Here is a 20,951-nt window from a genome sequence, read left to right on the forward strand (position 1 = left end):
TAAATGTTTGTTGTCCCAGCCCCATGTCTCAGTGGTTGAGTGTCAATCAATGAACCAGGAGGTCAGAGTTTGATCCCTGGTCAGGGCACATGCCCATGTTGTGAGCTGGATCCCCTGTAGGGGGTGTGCAGGAGGCAGCCAATCAATGATTATCTCTCATCAATGATATTTCTTTCTCTTTCTTCCTCTCTGAAATAAAAAAAATATATTTTTTAATAATAAAAAATGTTTGTTGAATGAATAGATGAATGTTTCTCTGTATCTTTTATTTTCAACTTAATTTCCTTAACTATTTTATTTCTCAATGGCAACTTAATACTTAGTAGGTATTCAACAGCTTGCCAGTTTTCTTAATTTGGTTTGATTTATTAATTTCAACTTGACCCAGCAAGTATAGGACATTGCTCTCTATTCTACAGTTTTGTAATTGTTGGGATTAACAATTCCTACAATGTTTCCTAAGCAGCCAAGTCCAAAACCTGCTTGTTTCCTTAAGCCACAAACTTCTCATCCACTGTCCCAATTAATGGCATTAAAAGAAAAAAAAAAATTTACGTAACAGAGAGTCAGTATTTTTTAGGTTAGGAACCAGTTTTGTAACAAACAGCTTAGGCTTCTCCACCTCAAGGCCCATGGAGCCTCCCTGTATAGACAGTAGGCTGTCACTCGTGCTGCTGGGGAAGGTGCAGGATCCCTGCTGAGCACCAGGCTGCCAGGCCCAGTGCCCGATTTTCCTCAGGGACAGGGAGCTTCCTTTTGGTTCCCAGGGTATTGGTGTAGTCACTCCTTTCCAGCCTGTCCAGCACAGCCTGGTTAACACCATACCCTGTAACACACACCCAGAGAAATCAAACAAGAAATAGAAATATTAAAAACATGCAGTCTACATAGGGAAACCCTAAAGCAAATATATAATCATAAAAATGAAACAGGGTGGGTCTAGTGAATCAGACTGGGTCCTCACAGTATAATTAATACGTGTCACTCTTACAGGGACGAATTAGCTGCCCAAACCACAAAGCGTCTTTATACTTAGCACTGTGCAATCATTAATTAGCTCAAACATGAGCTCCTGAGTTGGTTTCATTATCTCTGTTTTGTAAACAAGGAAAAAGCAAAGGTGTTAGTGCCTGGACTCCAAGCTGTTTGTTGCTGGGCTCAATAAAGAACCCTGGAGTTCCTGACTCTCAGCCTGAACTTGGCTTTCCTGCACTGTTGAATCAATATAATATGTTATTGTAGACAGCCAAATGGGAATGACCCAAATACATGTTGTTCTTGCAGGACTCCAGTCTCACCCTTGTGGTTTTCTACATGAAAGGAGACTGCTCCCTCCCCGCTTGGTGTGGTTGGAGGCCGGAGGAGAGGGACTAGGAAGAAAGGGGGAGTATGGCGTGGTAAACCAGAAGGGAAAGGCAGCATATGATTTCTAGCCTACAGAGAGAAGTTACCTGAACTTGGCTTTTTTGTGGATGTCTCTTCGGTCTGAAGGATCTTCAAGGAGCAGGGCTGAACATGTAACTTGGCCTCCCCTTACAGAAGGTTTCTGGTAAATCCTATTAAGCAAAATGCAGACTAATCCCTTCCTTAAAGGAAGTATCCAGCACCTAGAATGGCAGAAAAAAGAGCTAAGAAGACAGAGAGGACACACTATAACATCAATGTATGGGTCTTCTTTGCAGGCATGTCAGAGGCACCTGCCCAATCCACTGATAGGTAATGCTGACCTGGTTTCTGCCATTCGCATTTCTACAAGATCATAGCTGTTTTAGACTTCACTATAAATTATTCAAGTCAGCCAGAAGCCTTTCTGCACCAGGTGGGTAAAGAAGTATCGAGGGGTTAATCCCTGGAACACCATACTCCAAGAAGTGTCTTCCTAGAAGAGTGCTTGACACAATCTCTTAAATGCAAGTTAGTCTCTCAAGGAGTCTGTGCATTAACAGCCAGGTGGCAGGTGGAGTATGGGTCCGCCTAGAGGCAACCTCTGGGCTATTGCAATTATCCAAGCCTCCCCACTTTCCAGAGCATGTTTTAGCCCTATTAAGCCCTCTTTATGCCAGACACTCATAAAAAAAAAGAAAAAAAAAGAGCCCTAACCAGTTTTGCTCAGTGGATAGAGCATCAGCCTGCAGACTGAAGGGTCCCTGGTTCGATTCCAATCAAGGGCACATGCCTGGATTGCAGGCTCAGTTTTCAGTAGGGGGTGTGCAGGAGGCAGCCAATCAATGATTCTCTTTCATCATTGATATTTCCCTCTCCGCCAAAACCTGTTTGGCTCAGTGGATAGAGCGTCAGCCTGCGGACTGAAAGGTCCCGGGTTCAATTCTGGTCAATGGCATGTACCTTGGTTGTGGGCACATACCCAGTAGGGGGTGTGCAAGAGGCAGCTGATTGATGATTCTCTCTCATCGATGTTTCTAACTCTCTATCCCTCTCTGTAAAAAAAAAAAAATCATAAAAGAAAAAGAGCCTCTGTATTTGCGTGCCACGGACAAAAGGCATAGAATAAAAAAAATAGATAATAGAATAGACAAAAAAGATAAGACTATTTTGCCCCCTGTCTCTTAGCTTTGGTCTGATTCAGGGAGAGAAGTTTAATATTATAGTAACTCAAAACATTTTTTCCAACAGATTGGGTTGACCAATAAAAAGGTCACTGAATCAGCATATTCTAAAGCAAAAGATGTACTCACTGAACACTAGGCATATCACTATGGCTTTAGCTCCTCTTTTGCAGGGAAAGACAATCACTGTATTATATGAAAAATTGTGCAAGTGTAAGCTAATACCTGCTTTACATCTTTAGTCAGAAGTCAAGTAGTATTTTTCCTTCAGAGGTTTATTAGTGTAGGAATTAATTTTTTTGAGCTATAGTAGGTCCTCGGATTATGTCGGAGATCTGTTCCTATGGCACAATGTAACGCGATTTTCACCTTAAGTTGGAACCCACCTACAAAGCACCTACGTCACTCACAGTAATGAAGTGAAATGTTAAAAAGAAATTAAAAGAAAGATAATAATTTCTGACCTCTACTTGTGGTAAATCCTAATATATAAAAAGCCAGGGGTCATCATGACCAAAACAACTGGACTGAGGACTGAACAGCAGGCTGTGTGAGATGACCAGACTGGCAGTGGGGGAGAGTTGGGTGTGACCAGGCTGGCTGGGGGGGCAGTTAGGGTCATTCAGAAAGGCAGGCAGGTGAGCAGTTAGGAGCTAGCAGTCCTGGATTGTGAGAGGGATGTCTGACTGCTGGTTTAAACTGCCAGTCGGACATCCCCCAAGGGGTCCCGGATTGGAGAAGGTGAGGCGCCCCTTCCCCCCTTTACCCCCTCCTCCCCGTGCATGACTTCCGTGCACCAGGCCTCTAGTAAATAATAAAAAAACATAAAGCACATATGTACATATGTCAAAATGATGGAAGTTTTTTTTAATTTTTTTATTTTTTATTATATTTTATTGATATTTTACAGAGAGGAAGGGAGAGAGATGGAGAGCTAGAAATGTCGATGAGAGAGAAACATCGACTAGCTGCCTCCTTCACACCCCCTACCGGGGATGTGCCTGCAACCAATGTACATGCCCTTGTCCGGAATCAAACCTGGGACCTTTCAGTCCGCAGACCAACGCTCTACCACTGAGCCAAACCGGTTTTGGCACTTTTTAAAAAATAAATAAATGGGAAATGGCAACATAACCACGAAATGACGTACATCAAGTCCGACATAACCCGAGGACTGCCTGTATATTTACTTTTAAGTCAGCGAGTCTTGAGAAAAGTAAATGTATGTTTCTGAGGAAATATAAATCACTTAAAACATTTTGGAGGACTGGATGTCTATAGCTGAATTGCAATACTTTGCTGTTTGGAACCTTGTAACATGAGCTGTTTATGCATCTGAGTTTATAGATGACTTAATGTCCATCATATAGGTTAAAAACTAAAAATGTTACTGCTTTGAATAAAAGCTGTCTAAATACATGTTTATTTATCTTTCTGTTTTATAAGTAGAATATGCTAAACATTATTTAGCTTCTAATTGATGAAGCATGATTATTATGGATAACAGTTTTTTAATGGAAATACAGTAATTTCTCAGAACTTATGGATGAATATGTTCTACCTGCTGTTATAGTAAATTATCACTTCTGTGTTAGTTTTATTAATTTTTCCTAGAAGTTTCCTTCTTATTATTTGTTATTTTCTTATTTTTGTCACTATGTACTTTAAAAGAACTTAAAAAATATTTAATGTTTCAATTTGTTCTGTTTGGAAATTAGCTAACAATACTCATTCAAATGTATAACGGAGAAGTAAGTAGGCTTGAAGTGAGTCCAAAGGATAAAAGAGTAACTTTATAGTGGAGATATTTGACAGACACTGCCAAGATCAACATCAACACTCATAAATTATATTGATATATGTAACCTTGATATAATTTGATGAAAACCACATTGGCTTCTGTCGTCTTCTTCCCCAAAATCCATATCTGCAGTCTAGTCATGAGAACACCAGACAAATTTCAATATGGTTCATTCTACAAAATATCTGATCAGTACTTTTCAAAACTGTCAAGGTCATCAAACTAGGGAAAGTTTGAGAAATTCTCACAGCCAAGAAGAGTCTGAGGAGGCATGGCAACTAAATGTTACATGGTGTCTTGGGGTGATCCTGGAACAGAGAAAGAATATTAGGTTATCTGAAGTTGAATAAAATATGCACTTTAGTTAATGATAATGTATCAATATTGGGTCATTCATTGCAATGTAAGATGTTAATAAGGAAAACTGGATGTGGCATATATGGAAAATCTCTTTACTATCTTCTCAGTTTTTCTGTAAATCTAAAACTTTTCTAAAATATAAAGTCTATTAAACTAAGCCCAGGCATATCTCTTCTTCCATTGAAATATCAGTATGTATTGCTAATAAATGAAAAGTACACAACAACAAAACAACCAGGAAACCATCACTATACTAAAGAAATCATTGATAATTAGTTAACATTATCAAATATCCAGTGTTCTAATTTCTGGTTATCTCAATCTCATTTTTACAGTTGGTTGGGATCAAAACCAACCAAATCTGTGCACTTGGTTAGTGTGTCTCCTAAACCTTTTGTAATCTGTCACTGTTCCTCTTCCCTCTTTTAAAAAGAAATTTATTTCAGAGAAAAAAGGATGGGAGACAGAGACAGAGACAGAGACAGAGACAGAGACAGAGACAGAGAGGTAGAGAACCCATGCCATTCAAGTACATGGGAAAATGCTCCAACCAACTGAGACACACTAACCCTCTTTTATTTTTCTTGCCATTAATTTGTTGAAGAAATTAGGTCATTTTTTTTTTCTGTAGAATTGTCCATATTCTGACTTTGTTTGGTTTAATCCTCTTGGTGGGACTTGACACTTTCCTCTATCTCAGTACTTACTGGTAAATAGTAAACTGATAATTTGATCTTGATTGGATTATTTTTGGTGAGAACATTTCCTGAGTGATGCTATACAAATTTATGCTTTATACTATTGCAATGTATATAAGGTCTCTTTTTTATGATGTAAAGATTAAGGTTATTATCCTGACCCACCTTTATAAAGCGTTTTACTTGCTTTAGCAGTCATTGATGACTACTGCCTAGATCAATTAACTCATTTCAGTTTTTGGCTGGGATTTTTCCCACATCAACTATTTTGTTACCCTAAAAAAAATAGTTCATAAGAAAGACAGGATAATCTAGCATTTTATGTTTACCCATCTGCTTTTCTAAATGAAGAAAAGGTAAGTACCATCTAACTCGTACGTATTTCAAGTAGATCAGGTATATTTCCAAAATTCAACCAGTGGAATATAACTTTTGTAACCTTGTCTGCACAGAGCTTAGAGAAGTGTCCTTAGCCCCAAGTAATGAAAACATGTTACTTTTCTTTTAAATATAAAATGAGGGGCAGGCATCGAGGTAAAGTGGAGAAAGGCATTGGATCCTGAGAAATCTGTGAGCTTGTTCTCCTAATAGTCCTTCCACTGAATGGCTCTAAGGCATGGTGCAACTCCTATATCCCTGCACAGCTCCCTTAAGGAGATTAAATTCTAAAACTCTAAGGCTCTTTTCAGCTCTAACATTCTATAATTATGTGGGTTAGACCTAACATTGAAAGAGCATTTCATAAAGTGGATTTCAAATACACTTGAGTCAGACTCTAGTTGAGTATCCTGGTGGCTAACACACCAAAGAATGCCGAGCTATGGATTTATCTATGATTAATTCATGGGAAACTTGAGGAGGAGATTTCTTAAAATGCTGATTGTGAATTATAATGATTAGGTCATCAGTATGTAATTATATTCCCCCCTCTCCTATAAATCGCCATTAAAAATGAGTTAGGCTGTACATGTGATTTAATGCATAGTATTTCTTCTGTGAATTTTTTAGGGACTGCCCATGAGGAACAGAAAGTGAGGCCAACTTCTTATGGAAAAGTGCAAGCACTTTTGAAAAGGCTGAGAGACAGTGTGGTGATTGGTTAAAAGCATGCCTTCTGGAGTCACATCAGCTCAGATTCAAATTCAAGTTCTGCCACTTGATAGCTGTAAGACCTTGGGCTAGTTAATAAGTGTTTCTGTGCTTCAGTTTACTCATCTGCCTTATTGGGTTATGGGGATTAAGGATGTTTTTTACAGATAAAGCTTTTGGAATACCACCCCTCACAAGTAAATTTAGTGGAATATTCTTACTATTATTAGGCAAGTATTATTATTTTTCTTAGATAATTCAACAAAGTATTATTATTAGACAGTTCAACAAAAAATGGTATTTATTCAGGAAGGCACCCTGGCCTATAGGCATAATTATGCAGATCATTGTATCTTCTTTAAAATCAGTTCAGCCACTTCTGCAATTATTTTTGGCATTTCTCCAGTTGTAATCCCAAAGCCACAAAAATGACATCTTTCTGATCATTGCTTCGTCCTATTTGTATTTACTAAAGATAAATGCATTCTGTCTGTACTGAATGTTCAGGAAGAGGAGGTTTAGAGGCAGAAATGGATGAAGTGGATCTGAGGTTCACTCTGTGCTTTCAGGATGTGGTGAATGACCAGTGTTTCCCAAACTTCTCTCATGATGAGAATCACCTGGTGGAGTTGTTAAACTACAGATTCCTGAATCCCACCTAAGAAGTGCTAAACTAGAATTTTTGGGAACATACAGTACAGGTAAAACTGTATACTTAACTAGTGCTCTAAGACAATTTTACCTATAAGTTCCCCAAAATTCTAGTTTAGCACTTCTTAGGTGGGATTCAGGAATCTGTGGTTTAACAACTCCACCAGGTGATTCTCATCATGAGAGAAGTTTGGGAAACACTGATTTAAACGGTGCTTCCTGACCAAACGTTCTTCTTAGTTCGAGGAACTGCAATTTCAAATGCAGCCGAAGCAGTGAGTCATGGCTTCTAAGTTAGTCCTGTTCAGTCTACTTCATTTTAGATAACAAATTGAGGTTGGATTTCAAATTATAGTTCATGAATTATAGCTCAGATTCTCTCAAATTAGGCTTCATTTGCATTTTAGCTTCTCACTCTTCCGTCATCCCTGGTGATCTGAGGTGGGACCAAATAACCAGAAAAGTAAAAAAGAGGGAGGGAATGGGTGTTTTTGTGGCCCCACCCTTCCTTCAGACCCTTGCCCTGCTGGCAAATGTTTTTCTGCCAAGCTTGTCCTGAAGTCTCTCTCTGTTCCTCAGCTGAGCCGGAGCCATTTTTATGGGGCTCATCAGAAGCGGGCGTGAAGGTTTTCTTCCTGTAGAAGGATCTCGGGTCTGAAAAGGCTTTTCATTCTCTTTTCAGTTGGTCCAGAGCAGGGCACCAGACCATGTGGAAAGGGTGTGCCATGGCACCAGTCCCCTCCCCTGAGGGCAAGGGAACCTCTTAGAAGTTCCAGTCCCTCTGCAAAAAAGGAGGCATGACTGTCCTCCCTGGGGGAGGGGGCGGGGGGCGGGGAGCCCCAAAACAGCCCCAGTGCCAGGACTGGGCCCCTGAACTGGGATGTAGCTGTCTGCCCTGTGAGACACACTGTGGCGTGGTGTCGATGGTTTCCACTTCTGCTCCCCGAGGTTTAGATCACAGGATATGCTGTCCTCCAGGTGAGATCTGTGCACCTGGGAGACTGCCTCATTAATGAGGGCATACAAACACGAGAAAGAAAATAATGAGTGTGGATATATTTTCTTGTATGTCTAAGAAGATTGGATCTGTCTTATCTCTCCTTCTACAGCTTAATTCCAATTATGATTGTAACGCAATAAAACCAGTTTAACTGTGGTTTGGGACGGGGCTGGTGACAGCTGCAATCTAGAAACTGGTGCACACACTGAATTCTAAAATCTTGTGCTGAAAGTAATTGCCATGTGGGGCAGCGCCTGAAGGTTTGGGCTGTGCATCTGTAAGGACAGTTGGCATTTGGCAGAGCACAGACCAATGGGAAGGGTGCCCACATCAAGTGTGTTCTACCCAAACATATTAATCTGATAGAACACACGTAAGCTCCACATGCCTCCTACTTTGAATACGGAGAGCAGCTTTACTTTTGAACCATGTTTTCCTGGCTTACTGTTAAAAGGAACTTTTTAAATTCAGTATGCACCTCTAATTAGACATAAACACAAGCCAATAAAAACCTTGTCTAGATAATAGTGATGTTCATGGATATCACATCAAGAGCATATACTTTAATCAAAAATCATTCCCACCAAGCCCTGGCCGGTGTGGCTCAGTTTGATTTGTAAAAGACCAAAAAAAAAAAAAAAAAAAAAAAAAATGGAATTTGGTGCTGTACATATTCTCATTACAATGTTTTATTTTCTCTTCTTTTTAAAAAAATGAATGACATTGTTCCACACACACAAAAGAAAAAAAATTTTTAGCAGCATTTACATTTTAATTGAGAGGCATGAAACATGTGTAGTCAATGTTATTTTTGTTTGCAAATGAAAGACTTGGGAAGTGTGAAGATCTGCACTGGACTTTTTATCAAGATTATCTACCAGACTTTTGTAGGTCTGGAATTCTTTTCCCACTGCATAAGAGTGTGTAGTGGGATTCCCTGTTGATGATAACTTTTTTTTTTTTTTTTAAAGAAACAGCACAGACATATTTCTTAGCCTTAAGGATTTCTGAATTTTGAATTTTGTCTTTGGAGGAGGTCAGGATCTTCCCAAGGGCTGGGTCCTCAAATATTCTTCCTTCAAAAGTGGAATTCTCTGATTCCAGCCATAATATATTTACTTTCATCATTTTTCCAATTAGGGTCAATTAGATTACAAGTCTGCTATAAAAAGGGATCACTCAGGAACAGCCAGATGAAGAGACCCATAGGGCCAGGCATGGGGAGGAGACATGAAGCTTCCATGCCCTCTCCATTCTCCCCGCACCTCCATGTGTTCACCACCCCAGAAGCTCCGTTTAATCCTTATCACCACTCTTTGAGGTAGATACAATTACTATTCCTATTTTCCCAGGCGAGAACACTGAGGAACAAAGGTCTCTCAACTAACCCAAGATCACTGACTTGTAAGTGTCAGAGGTGGGATTCAAACCTGTGTTGCAAAACTACACATGTGCTCCTGACTGCTGCACATGCTCCCTCACATGCTATGGTAGTGGGAGGGGCAGAACTGGATGAATGCTAGCCGGGTCTACTTGTCTGCGACTTTGGCAAAGTTGCACTTACCTCTAGTTTCTTCTTTTGGATAACGAGGATAATGCTTTTGGGCTTTGCGTTCATATGGCATGCATCCAGTGGGATTGGGCCCTTCCTATTGCTGCTCTGCTCTCCTCCCTCCACAATGCTAGCCAAAGACAGAGCCTGTTTACTTCAGGTACTCCAGATCCTGTAAGATCTATCCAGCATGAAGACGTTAAGCCCTGCTCTAGCTTAGCGAGCAAACTGAGGTGGCATTTCTGCTCTGTTTAATGTGTGGACATCTCTTTAAAGGAGGTATGGAAGGTCTGCAAAGATATTTCTATGTTTCTGGCAAAATTCAGGCCTTCATTGAAGTTCCTCGGTTGTATATTCTTCTTCAAAGCAGTCCTGGTGCCCTTGCATGAGCAACAGAATCTGGGGGAAGGGTTCCAGCAGGATAAGAGAGGTTCTGCCTGCAGCCTGGCTGTGAGCAGGACTGCACACAAAGACAACATGAGGGACCTGGGACCTGGACATAGCAGCTGCTGTGGTGCAGTTAATTGCAAAAACACTTCCTGGCCCCTGTGGCTCAGTGGTTGGGCACTGACCTATGAATCAGGAGGTCATGGTTCCATTCCTAGTCAGGGCACATGTTGGGTGGTAGGCTTGATCCCCAGTGTGGGGTGTTCAGAAGGCAGCTGATCAATGATTCTCTCTCATCACTGATGTTTCTTCTATCCCTCTATCCCTCTCCCTTCCTCTCTCTAAAATCAGTAGAAACATATTTTAAACAAAAATTTTTAAAATATATATTTTTATTGATTTCAGAGAGGAAGGGAGAGGGAGAGAAAGAGAGAAACATCAATGATGAGAGAATCATTGATCGACTGCCTCCTGCACGCCCCCTACTGGGGTTGAGCTCACAACCAAGGCATATGCCCTTGACCGGAATGGAACCCAGGATCCTTCAGTCCACAGGTTGACCCTCTATCCCCTGAGCCAAGCTGGCTAGGGCTAAACAAAAATTTTTAAGTGGAGAAAAACCTACCTTTTCACCTTCCTTACCATGTAAAAGTAGCACCATGAACTAGTTATACATTACTTAATAACTTTGCAAGACAGGTTAATTAATTTAGTCTTGCTGAGCCTCACTTTTCTAATTTCTAAAATGGGACAATAATATTGACCTCTTAAAATGGTTTGTAGGGATTAAATATAACCAGGGCTTCTTAGAAATTAAAATAGGCCAAGATCACTTCCATTTTAGAAAGTCTAATATATTAGAACAAAGAAAAATAGGGTTGTAAAAATAATATGTTCTAAATGTTTAAACAGATTAATGTTCTTAGCCCACACAAATATAATGGCAATGTAATTCTGTGATTTATAAGATAAGGATTTATACTAAAAATGTCAGTTTATCTTTCATGAGATGATGTTTTATAAGTTTTAAAAATTCCTGTTATTGTCTCACTGTACCTGAGTCTTTAACGCCATTCAGAAACACTGTACAAGTTAGCACCCGAGGCCCCCGAGGCCCCGAGGCCGGGGCTGAATGCATTCCTCTCCCCCAGTTAGAGACTCAGGCGCTGCCAAGGCTGCTGCTTCATAGGAGGTACTCATGGACTTTAATTCCCACCCTCTCTCTTTCCAGTTCCCTCTCCACAACTGCCACTGAAACGATAGTGGGAAAGACGAAAGACTCACATGGTGCTTTAATCTATTTGGTCTTAGCGTTGTCCCAGGGCCCCATGACTTTTTTTCACGAATTTTCAGAGTTTTTTATTATTATTATTTTCCTTCATTTCCTTAGGCTGGTGCGATAAGTAGACTAGAAACAGTCTCACTTCATTATTGTTCATCATTTAAAAAAATTGAAAAATCATCCACACTTCATAAACTTCACCTTTTTAAAGTATACAATGGTTCAGTAGTTTTTTAGTATATTTCCAAAGTTGTATAACCACCCCCACTATCTAATTCCAGAACATTTTCATAACTGCTAAAAGAACCCCCATAGTCACTCCTCATTCCCTCTTTTTCCTAGTCCCTGGCAACCATTAACTACTTTCTGTCTCTATAGATTTGCCTAGTCTGGACACCTGATATAAATGGAATCTTACAGTGTGTAGTCTTTTGTGTCTGTTTTTTTCCACTTTGCATAATGTGTTTAAGGTTCTTCCATGCTGTAGCATGCACCAGCACTTCATTCCTTTCTATTGCCAAATAACATTCCATTGTATGGATATGCCACATGTAGTTTATCCATCAGCAGTCAGTGAGCATTGGGTTGTTTCCACTGTTTGGCTATTACTATGAATAAGGATGTTGTGAACATTCGTGTACAAACATTGGGGTGGACACAAGTTTTCAACTCTCTTTGGGGTTGCTGCAGGCTGTCCTGAGTGTCCTCTTAGCGTAGCCTGTCTGGTATCTGCTTCCCTCCTTGCCCTTCAGATTTCTTCGTTGCCCTGGAGGAGGGCACTTTTCTCATGGGTTCTCTGTGTCCTACAAATCACTCCACTCTTCCTGTACTTTCTTATAGGACCTGACCAATACCCTTCTCCTCAGCCAGGCATTTGTGTGCTGAACTGGTCAGACTTCAAGCCTTTCACTTTAGACAAAATCTGTGAAATATTTGTATTCATTCAACTAATGTCATTGAAGTACATTTTATAGATATGAGATGTCTATTATGAGCCAGCTCTTTCAGACACTGGTTTTTGTTGTTTGTTTTTTTAGGGTGAATAAGATTGATAAAGTCTTTGCTCTTGAGGGGCTTACATTCTGACAGGAAGACGGATGTTACATCAAATAGATTTACAGTATATTGTTAGCTAGTGATAGGTTATGGGGGAGAAAGAGCTCAGGCAAAGGGAACAGAAATGATGGGGGGTGCTATTTTAGAAGGAGGGGCGGTCCCAGAAAGCCTCTCGGAAGAGGCTTGAATTGAATTGAGTGAAGAAGGCACATGCTGTGGTCTGGGAGAAGGGAGTTCCAGAAGAAAGAGCAGCCATATAGGGGCCCTGGGCATGGCTGAGGAGGAAGGGAATGAGGCAGAGCCTAGCAGAGAGGTAGGCAGGGCTCAAATCACACAGGGGCTTGTAAGAACTTTGAATTTCTTTCTCAACATAGTGGAAGCCTTGGGAGGATTTCAACATGCTCTGACTTACGACAGGAAGAAAATCCTGTAGTTCAGTTTATGAGGGGAACATCTCACCAGGGGGTCATGAAAGAAGAACTAGTAGAAAGCTAATGTAATAATAGATTGAGTAGATAAAAAAAATAAATAAAAGATAGCAATTTAAAGATGGTTTCTTTTAGAAATCTTTAAAGCTCACATACTGACTATTGCCCTGGGAAGATGTGTTGGGCCCTGTGAACACACGCTCTCTACTTATTTATATGCACACCGCCAGTGACTAATCGCTGAAATATGTTTACATGATTTTTTTTCTAAAGTGATACGGCAGGGCAGGGCCAACCAATGTGGGAGGAAAGTCAAGGGTTAGCAATTCTGCTTTCTTTTGCATCCAGCCCCACCTCTGTGCTCTGCCAGGATCCAGTCATGGAGTCTGTCTGGGACAGGAATTTTTCACCCAAACCTGCTTCCTGCTCCAGAATTCAGACTCACACAGGTAGAGGAAGAATGAGTGTGTGGCAAAAGTCCTCAAAGCTGAAATGACTGGTGGGGAATTTGACTGAGGTGTAGGCAGGAGAAGGTGTGGCCAAATTCCCATGCCTTTCCCCATACCCCGGGGAAAGCCCTGTTGCTAGTGGTAAGCAGAGCACATGACCGTTTTTTCAGTGTTCGCTTTTAAAAAACAACAACACTTTTTTTTAATTATTATTATTGATTTCAGAGAGGATGGGAGAGGGAGAGGGAGATAGAAACATCAGTGATGAGCAGGACTCATTGATCGGCTGCCTCCTGTATGTATGCCCCACACTGGGGATCGAGCCTGAAACCAAGGCATGAGCCCTGATCATGAACCCAACTGTGACCTCCTGATTCATAGATCGATGCTCAACCACTGAGCCACACCAGCTGGGCTCAATGCTCACTTTTAAAAAGAATGTGTACTAGTACTAATGAAATGATACTATACCCGAGTGAGCCTGAAAAAATAATTAAAACTGGCAGCTCTTCCTCTCATCTCTGCGGGATGTGGATTTAATGAAGTCTTCTCCTGTCAGAGGATTTCATTGGTTTGCTGTTTTTATTTCATTCATTATGATAATCACAAAGCATAAACCTTTTTTCTCCCAAAACACTTTATTTAAATAAGAAGATGAAGTAACCACGGTCATGTCAGAGTAATTATTACTTAGGCTTATTAATGAACTCACTGCAAGGTGGCTCAGCAGGAACCTCCAGTGCAGAGGCTTCCTGCAAAAGGGATGACTCCTGATCAAAACTGGCCTCAGAGAAATGTGTCTTTTACGGGAAATAATGTCACTTATTGCCCTAGGTTAGAGCCAACAATGCCAGTTATAAACTGTCACTTATATAAATTTTACCTACCCAAATGTGATCTCATATGAGGCTGGTTTAGAGTTCAGAGAAAATACAGAGGTATAACTCTGAGAATGAAAATGAGTTCTAGGCCCACTCTGCGTGGTTTGTGGACATTTCCATTTGGAAATATTAACTGTCTCTTAAGGTCACCAGGACCCAAGCCAGTCTCCTGACCCCTCCAATGGCACTTCCCCAGCGTTCGCACAGGCCTTGAGATGACGTTAAGAGGTGCTTTGGATTCTTTCCATCAGTCTTCTTTTTCTTCTATTTCCACAATTTGTGGTCCTTCACTTCGGGTCCCTGACCAGCTGGGTCCACCAAAGGCTGCCTTGCTTGTCTTCCTTCAACACGGCTTGGATCACATCCTCCTTGCTCAGGAACCTGAAAAGGTCTCATGTTTCCCACAGCTTCCCACCTTCCTGACATGCCAGGCAAGGCCCTCCCCAACCTAGGTTAATCTCATTTATTCAACCTTCCACTTACTTGTCCCACCAGCCTCTAACATGTCTCATCACTCCCGTGAGCCCCCTCTGCCAGATGTCACTATATAGCCTTTCTGCAGGCTCTTCCCCTCACCTGGAATGCCAGTCCTCAACTCTTGTCTCGTTAAATCTATCTTTCAAGGCTTGCCCTTCCTGTGGTCTTCTGGCGCACCCTCACTGGCCTTTTACTCTTTGAACTCTTAAAGCATTACACATGTTTCTTCTGCACATTTTAGCATTTAATTATACGCCTGTGTGCACATTGGTTGTTTTATAGACAAGTCTATAAACTTCTAGAAGTCAATATAAGCCTTATACTCTCTATCCTTTACATAGTGAATATGTTGTAGGTACCCTACAGTAGGAAGATGGTAATTATTTCATTTTTTTTTTTCTATCCAGGTTGGATCAGTAGAAAAATTCTTATTTTCAGATTATGTTGTCAAGAATATGTATAGCCAAAGAACTAAATACCATAAATGTTTTTAATATAAATGATTTCCACAGAATTAATATTAGATTATAAGGGTTTTATCTGTTACCAGTCATAACACTTCTTTATAAAGAAAGAAACAAAGAAAGAAAAGTCCAGTGCTAGGATGCATGCATTTTAATTATTAATTCAAATGTGACCCCTTCAATAAAGTACTACTTTTTAAAAAATCCTCATCCAAGGATATTTTCCATAGATTTTTAGGAGAGATGAAGGAAGGGGGATAAACAGAGAGGGAGAGAAACATTGATGTGAGAGAGACACATCAATTGGTTGCCTCCCACACTTCCCCCAACAAGGGCCAGGAATTGAGTCTGCAACCGACGTATGTTCCCTTGACCGTAATCAATCCCGGGGCCTTTCCGTCCACAACCCGACACTCCATGCACTGAGCCAAACCAGCTAGTGCTAAAGCACTACTTTTTCTACACAGCTCAGCCATAAATGGTAGCTATTATCATATGCCCACTGCATCCCATACATACCTCTAAACAATAACATCACCTTACCCTCCTTCACACATCTATCTTCCTTCCTTTCTTTTTATCTCAAATTGTGAGTTCCTTGGTGGCAGAGACTGTCTTTTCATCCTTGAATCTGCAGAAACTAACATACAGCTGGCAACAAATAAATGCTATTGAATGAATAAATGAATTATGAGAGCCCTCTGTAACCACGGATGTGTAGTCATGGTTGGCAAATGACCATTGAGTTTTCAGAAATAACCTTTTAATATTTCTAAATGTTTTCATTGAATTTAGAGAGAGGGGCAGGGAGAGAGACATAGAAACATCAACAATGAGAGAGAATCATTGATTAGCTGCCTCCTGCACATCCCCCACTGGGGATCTAGCCCACAACCTGGGCATGTTTCCTGACTGGGAATCACACCTCAACCTCTGAGCTACACCAGATGGGCACCTTTTAATATTTTTGAGTGATTATTTAAGATAACTTCCTTTTTTCTTTAGGAGATTTTAACTCTCAAACTATTCAAATTTTATCTTTTTACATAGACAATATAGAGGAAATGAATTGTTTTCTGCCAAGCAAAAAGTGAATTGTTTTCTGCCAAGCCTAGATAAATTTGTAATACATTTTAAAAATAGGTATAGTTATTACTTCTTATAACTCTCCTTAAGAATAGCTCTCTGCCAATGGGGCTTGCCAGGAGTGGGAATGGCTGGGGCGGGGTGGGGGGTGGGGGCGGAGGTGGGAATGTAAATTGGGGGGAAAGGAGACATATGTAAAACTTAGACAATAAACAAACACACAAACAAACAAATAAATATAAAAACTAAAAAAAAGAAGAAAAAAGAATAGCTTTCTGCCCTGGCCAGGTAGCTCAGTTGGTTAGAGCATCATCCCAATAAGCTAAGTTTGTAGGTTCAATCCCCCCTGAGGGCCCATAAAAGAATCAACCAATGGCCCTGGCCTGTGTGGCTCAGTGGTTGAAGCATTGTTCCATGTGCCAAAGGTTGCTGGTTTGATTCCTGGTCAGGGCACATGGCTGGGTTGCAGGCTGGATCCTGGTAGAGGCACATACAAGAAAATCAATAGATTGGTGTTTTGCTCTCTCCCTTTCTCTCTCTGCAAAAATCAATACAAAATCTTTTTAAAAAATCAACTAATGACTGAATAAATAAGTGGAACAAATTGATGTTTCTCTCTCTAATTAATCAATACATTTTTAAAAAAGAATAGCTTTCTTACTCAAAAACAAAAGAAACAAATATTCTGATTTTGAAAATGAGCAAAGAACTTGAATAGACATTTCTCCAAAGAAGAGCTACAAATATACACATATGAAAAGATGTTTAACATCACTGGTTATTACAGACCGAAGCTCTATCCACTGAGCCAAACTGGTTAGGGCAACTTATATCTTTTTTAAAAAGCATAACTATACAAAAGCTGGAGTTAAAACAAGACCCAGAAAAAACTCAGCATTAAAAAAGTTAACGTTCACTAGAAAAAAGAAAATTAAAGCTAAAATACTCTTCTTATTTTATCTACTTCCTATTCCCTGTGTTCAGAGTTTCCATATAGTTTAATGCATGCAGGAAAACTTTCTCAAAACTTCCTCTGCTGCCTTCTCAGCCACTATGGCTCAGTGTCACACCCCAAAAAGGGCGCACCTCTTTAACCCTTACAACCCTTGAATCAAACACACCCTTATTAAAAGTGCTTTCCCCATAACAGTCAGTATCTGTCATTCAGCTCAGCCTCTGGGAGGGAGCAGCAGGGCTGGAGAGGGAGCTGGTGAGAGTTAAACTGGGCAGGCTGGAAGGAGGAAGACTGGAAGGGCTATTTTGAGAAGTCAGAAGATTGATATTGGTAATGCCTGAACAGCTGCATTTTTCTTCTCATATTCTCTTGGTGGTTCTCTAGAAAGCAGAAAAGAAGCAATATCATGGTAAGACACTAACTGGACTTTTGTTATCTCTTCATTGACTCAGACTTTCTTTTGAACTTACGTTGTATTATTAATGACATCCATTAACTTCACAATGTGTTTATTGTCAAGAGCTGGCATATTCTCTGGGCTTAAAAAGAAATGTAAGCAATAGTGAGTAGAAGGAATAGAATGGGAGGCTGAGTACCCTGGGGGACTTTGGCTTGAAGTAGAAGTGAAAAGGCCCAGTATGTGATCTTCAAAATATTGCCGGTAATCTTTGACAAGCTGTGTTTGAGTTATTATATTTGAGTTAGTTCCACCTGCCAGTTCTGTTCTATAGACCTGTTGTTGAGAGTGCTATAAAGAATTTAGTTAATCCTCTCCTCCCCTCACCTTCAGTTAAAAAAAAAAAAATCTTTTCTCCCCGCCTCTTTTCCGAATGTCAAGGGCAAACTGATGTCCAGCCCCTTGGAATACACTCCTTGGGAAGCATTGTATTGAGAGTAAGGAATGATCTTTATTTGTCTTCATGGTACGAGAACGTAGAACTCTGTTACACATTATTTTAAAATGTAGGTTGTCTTTCAAATGTGCTCTCCAGTGGGCGTTGTCCCCATAACAAGTTATTATGTATTGCACATACTTTCCCCAAACGAGGTTTTGTTAGAACACAGATATTTATGGGCCTCAGCTTCTTACAACCCCATTATTCAAGAAGTGCTATGGCTTAAAATAAGTTATAAGAAAAAAGCAATCTTGTAAACTTTTAAGAAAAATAGGTTTATGTAAGGTCTATTAAATGTTGCTCACTAGTTTGATCATAGAGGCATAAATATAAAACCCCAAATATGAGTTGGACATTACTGCCACCATTTTCTTTCCTTGATATTTTAGTGACAATAGCTTCATAATTACTCTGTCAAATAGTCTTTACATTAAGAGATGAGCCCCTAATCTTCACATATTTAACACCTTGTGTTTTTATAAGAAATGCCTTTTTTAGACGATTTGGCACCCTAGCTAATTTGGTTCAGTGGATAGAGCGTCGGCCCGTGGACTGAAGAGTCCTGGGTTGATTCCAGTTAAGGCCACCTACCTCAGTTGCAGGCTTGATCTGATCCCCAGCCCTGGCCGGGGCTCATGTGGGAGGCAACCAATTGATCTGTCTCTCTTACATCGATGTTTCTCTCTCTCTGCCTCTCCCCATCCCTTCCACTCTCTCTAAAAATCCATGGAAAATATCCTTGGGTGAGGATTAACAAAAACAAATCAAAACAAAAAATTAATAAATAAAATAAAAATCAAATGATCTGGCAAATTTTAAAAGAGTAAACCCTAGGTTTAAGAGCATCTTGACTATGACCCTCCAAAAAGCATTTTAAGTTTAATAAATGAATTTTATGACATTTTGGTCAATCATTTTTTAAGGCTTAATCATAAATATCTAAGAAATGTACTACACAGCCAAAACCTGTTTGGCTCAGTGGATAGAGCATCGACCTGCAGACTGAAGGGTCCCAGGTTTGATTCCGGTCAAGGGCATGTACCTTGGTTTCGGGCACATCCCCGGTGGGGGGTGTGCAGGAGGCAGCTGATCAATGTTCCTTTCTCATCGATATTTCTAATTCTCTATCTCTCCCTTCCTCTCTGTAAAAAATCAATAAAATATATTTTAAAAATAAATTTTAAAAAGAAATGTACTACACAGATTAATTGAGCTCTAGCCTTCTTTTATTGGTAAGCAAGCTGGAGTAGTGGGGGTAGAACTGCAGGAGAAGATATATCGGCCAGGCTGATCATTTTGAAGGTTGTTTCTCCCTTAATTTTCCTGCAATATGAAATAAAGGTGCATGGAAGGCTCTGCAGGTAGTAATAGTGGCCAGTGAGACTGACATTTTCATTTTCATTCAAATGTTGAAGTGGGCAGGAACCTGCTGGCAGTGTCTCCAGGCAAAACAGAACTAGGGCAGCGCTCAACCTGGATGCACAGGCTTGTCCGCCTCAAGCCTGGACAGGACTCGTGTTTGCAAAATGCAATCCAAACCTGCAAGCTGAGGCAGAGAGGAGGCATCCGGGCTCACGCTGCCTGCCAGGAACAGAGCTGTGAGAGGGTGATGCAATGTTTGACTTTGCAAATCTGAGGGAGCAGCAACTTTCTCACAGACTCCCTATCCCCCCAGGACAATCTAGTGGAGGAGTGAAGAATTGGATTAAATTCCACTGGGAGAAATCAAGTGGATTTTCCTGAGGGCAGGAAGCAGAGGAGTGAGAGGGCCAGAAGACCCATGGAGTGGAGAAAGATATCAGACACCGAATGAGAGCCCATAATGTACAGGTCCCATGAGCTGAAGGTGAATTTCTCCCCAGTTGGATATTTCCAGTGCTATTCTCTGGGCTCCTTTGGAGCTGCCCCTCCCAGCCCTACTCGTGGGTTTCCACTGTCCATTTCCCATCCGTGTACCCCTCCTCCTCTGCCTCCCCACCAAAGGGGCCAGAGCAGGAAATAGGAGAGGAATGTCCATCCTCTGGTCCCACCAGCTGTGCATGACCTTAGGCAAATCACTTAAATTATTTTTTGCCCGGCAGTTTTATCAAGTGGGAGATAATTATGACAGTTACCACCTTTAGGACTGTTATGAGGTCCTTGGCTCATAGTTGTTTCTTAAGAATTGTTAGGTGAGCCCAGTCAGTGTGGCTTGGTGGTTGAGTGTCAGCCTATGAACCAGGAGGTCATGGTTCGATTCCTTGTCAGGGCACATGCATGGGTTGTGGGTCAATTCCCAATAGGGGGCATGCAAGAGGCAGCTAATCAGTGATCTTCTCTCTTCATTGATGTTTCTCTCTCTCCCTTCCTTTCTGAAATGAATAAAAAATATATATATATTTTTAAAAAAAGAATTGTTAGCTGAAATAAATCACAGAAGAGTAAAAATAAAAGGCCAAGTCTTGGCTTATAAATAAAATGCCCAAAGTTTTTAAAAATGCCAATAAATATATAAAACATGTTTGATGCCATTAAAAAAACACACATAAAGAAATGCTTTATTGTAAAACGTAGCATGCATCAGAAAAGTGTATAAAATATAAGTAGAAGATGTAATGAATATTTAAAAAACAAGCACTGGTATAACTAGGCACAGGTCAAGAAATAGCATCTCTTGAGGTCTGTTTCTGATCACCCCTCCCATTCCTCCCTCATCACCAGGACCAGTACCAGGGTGAGGGGAGTGGGCACTCACCTTAGGAGCAAAGATTAAGAGGGTGCCAAACACCTCAGTAATCAAGATAATTAATGTTTTATTGAAATGTTTTTAAAAAGAAAAGTTAATGGGGGAAAAAATCATGATGAATAAAATATAAAAAAATTAAAGAGAGGC

At 40.5% G+C, this 20,951-nt stretch overlaps 1 protein-coding gene across 2 annotated transcripts in view; it reads left to right on the top strand.

Annotated features, from left to right (window-relative positions):
* CRYBG1 (crystallin beta-gamma domain containing 1) overlaps positions 1-20,951 on the top strand; it is a gene marked incomplete at its 5' end in the record, with an annotated part of 164,128 nt that overhangs the window by 76,787 nt on the left and 66,390 nt on the right. Inside the window, one exon of one of the 2 annotated variants that reach the window (XM_084890516.1) lies at positions 17,575-17,592. The exons of the other annotated variant lie outside the window; for it this stretch is intronic. Coding sequence (XP_084746642.1) covers positions 17,590-17,592 — 3 coding nt within the window. Of the gene's footprint in view, positions 1-17,574; positions 17,593-20,951 lie in introns of those variants that run through there. 2 annotated transcript variants of the gene reach the window in all.

Source organism: Pipistrellus hanaki, assembly GCF_964339955.1.
Source record: "Pipistrellus hanaki genome assembly, chromosome: 7".
Lineage (NCBI taxonomy): Eukaryota > Metazoa > Chordata > Mammalia > Chiroptera > Vespertilionidae > Pipistrellus > Pipistrellus hanaki.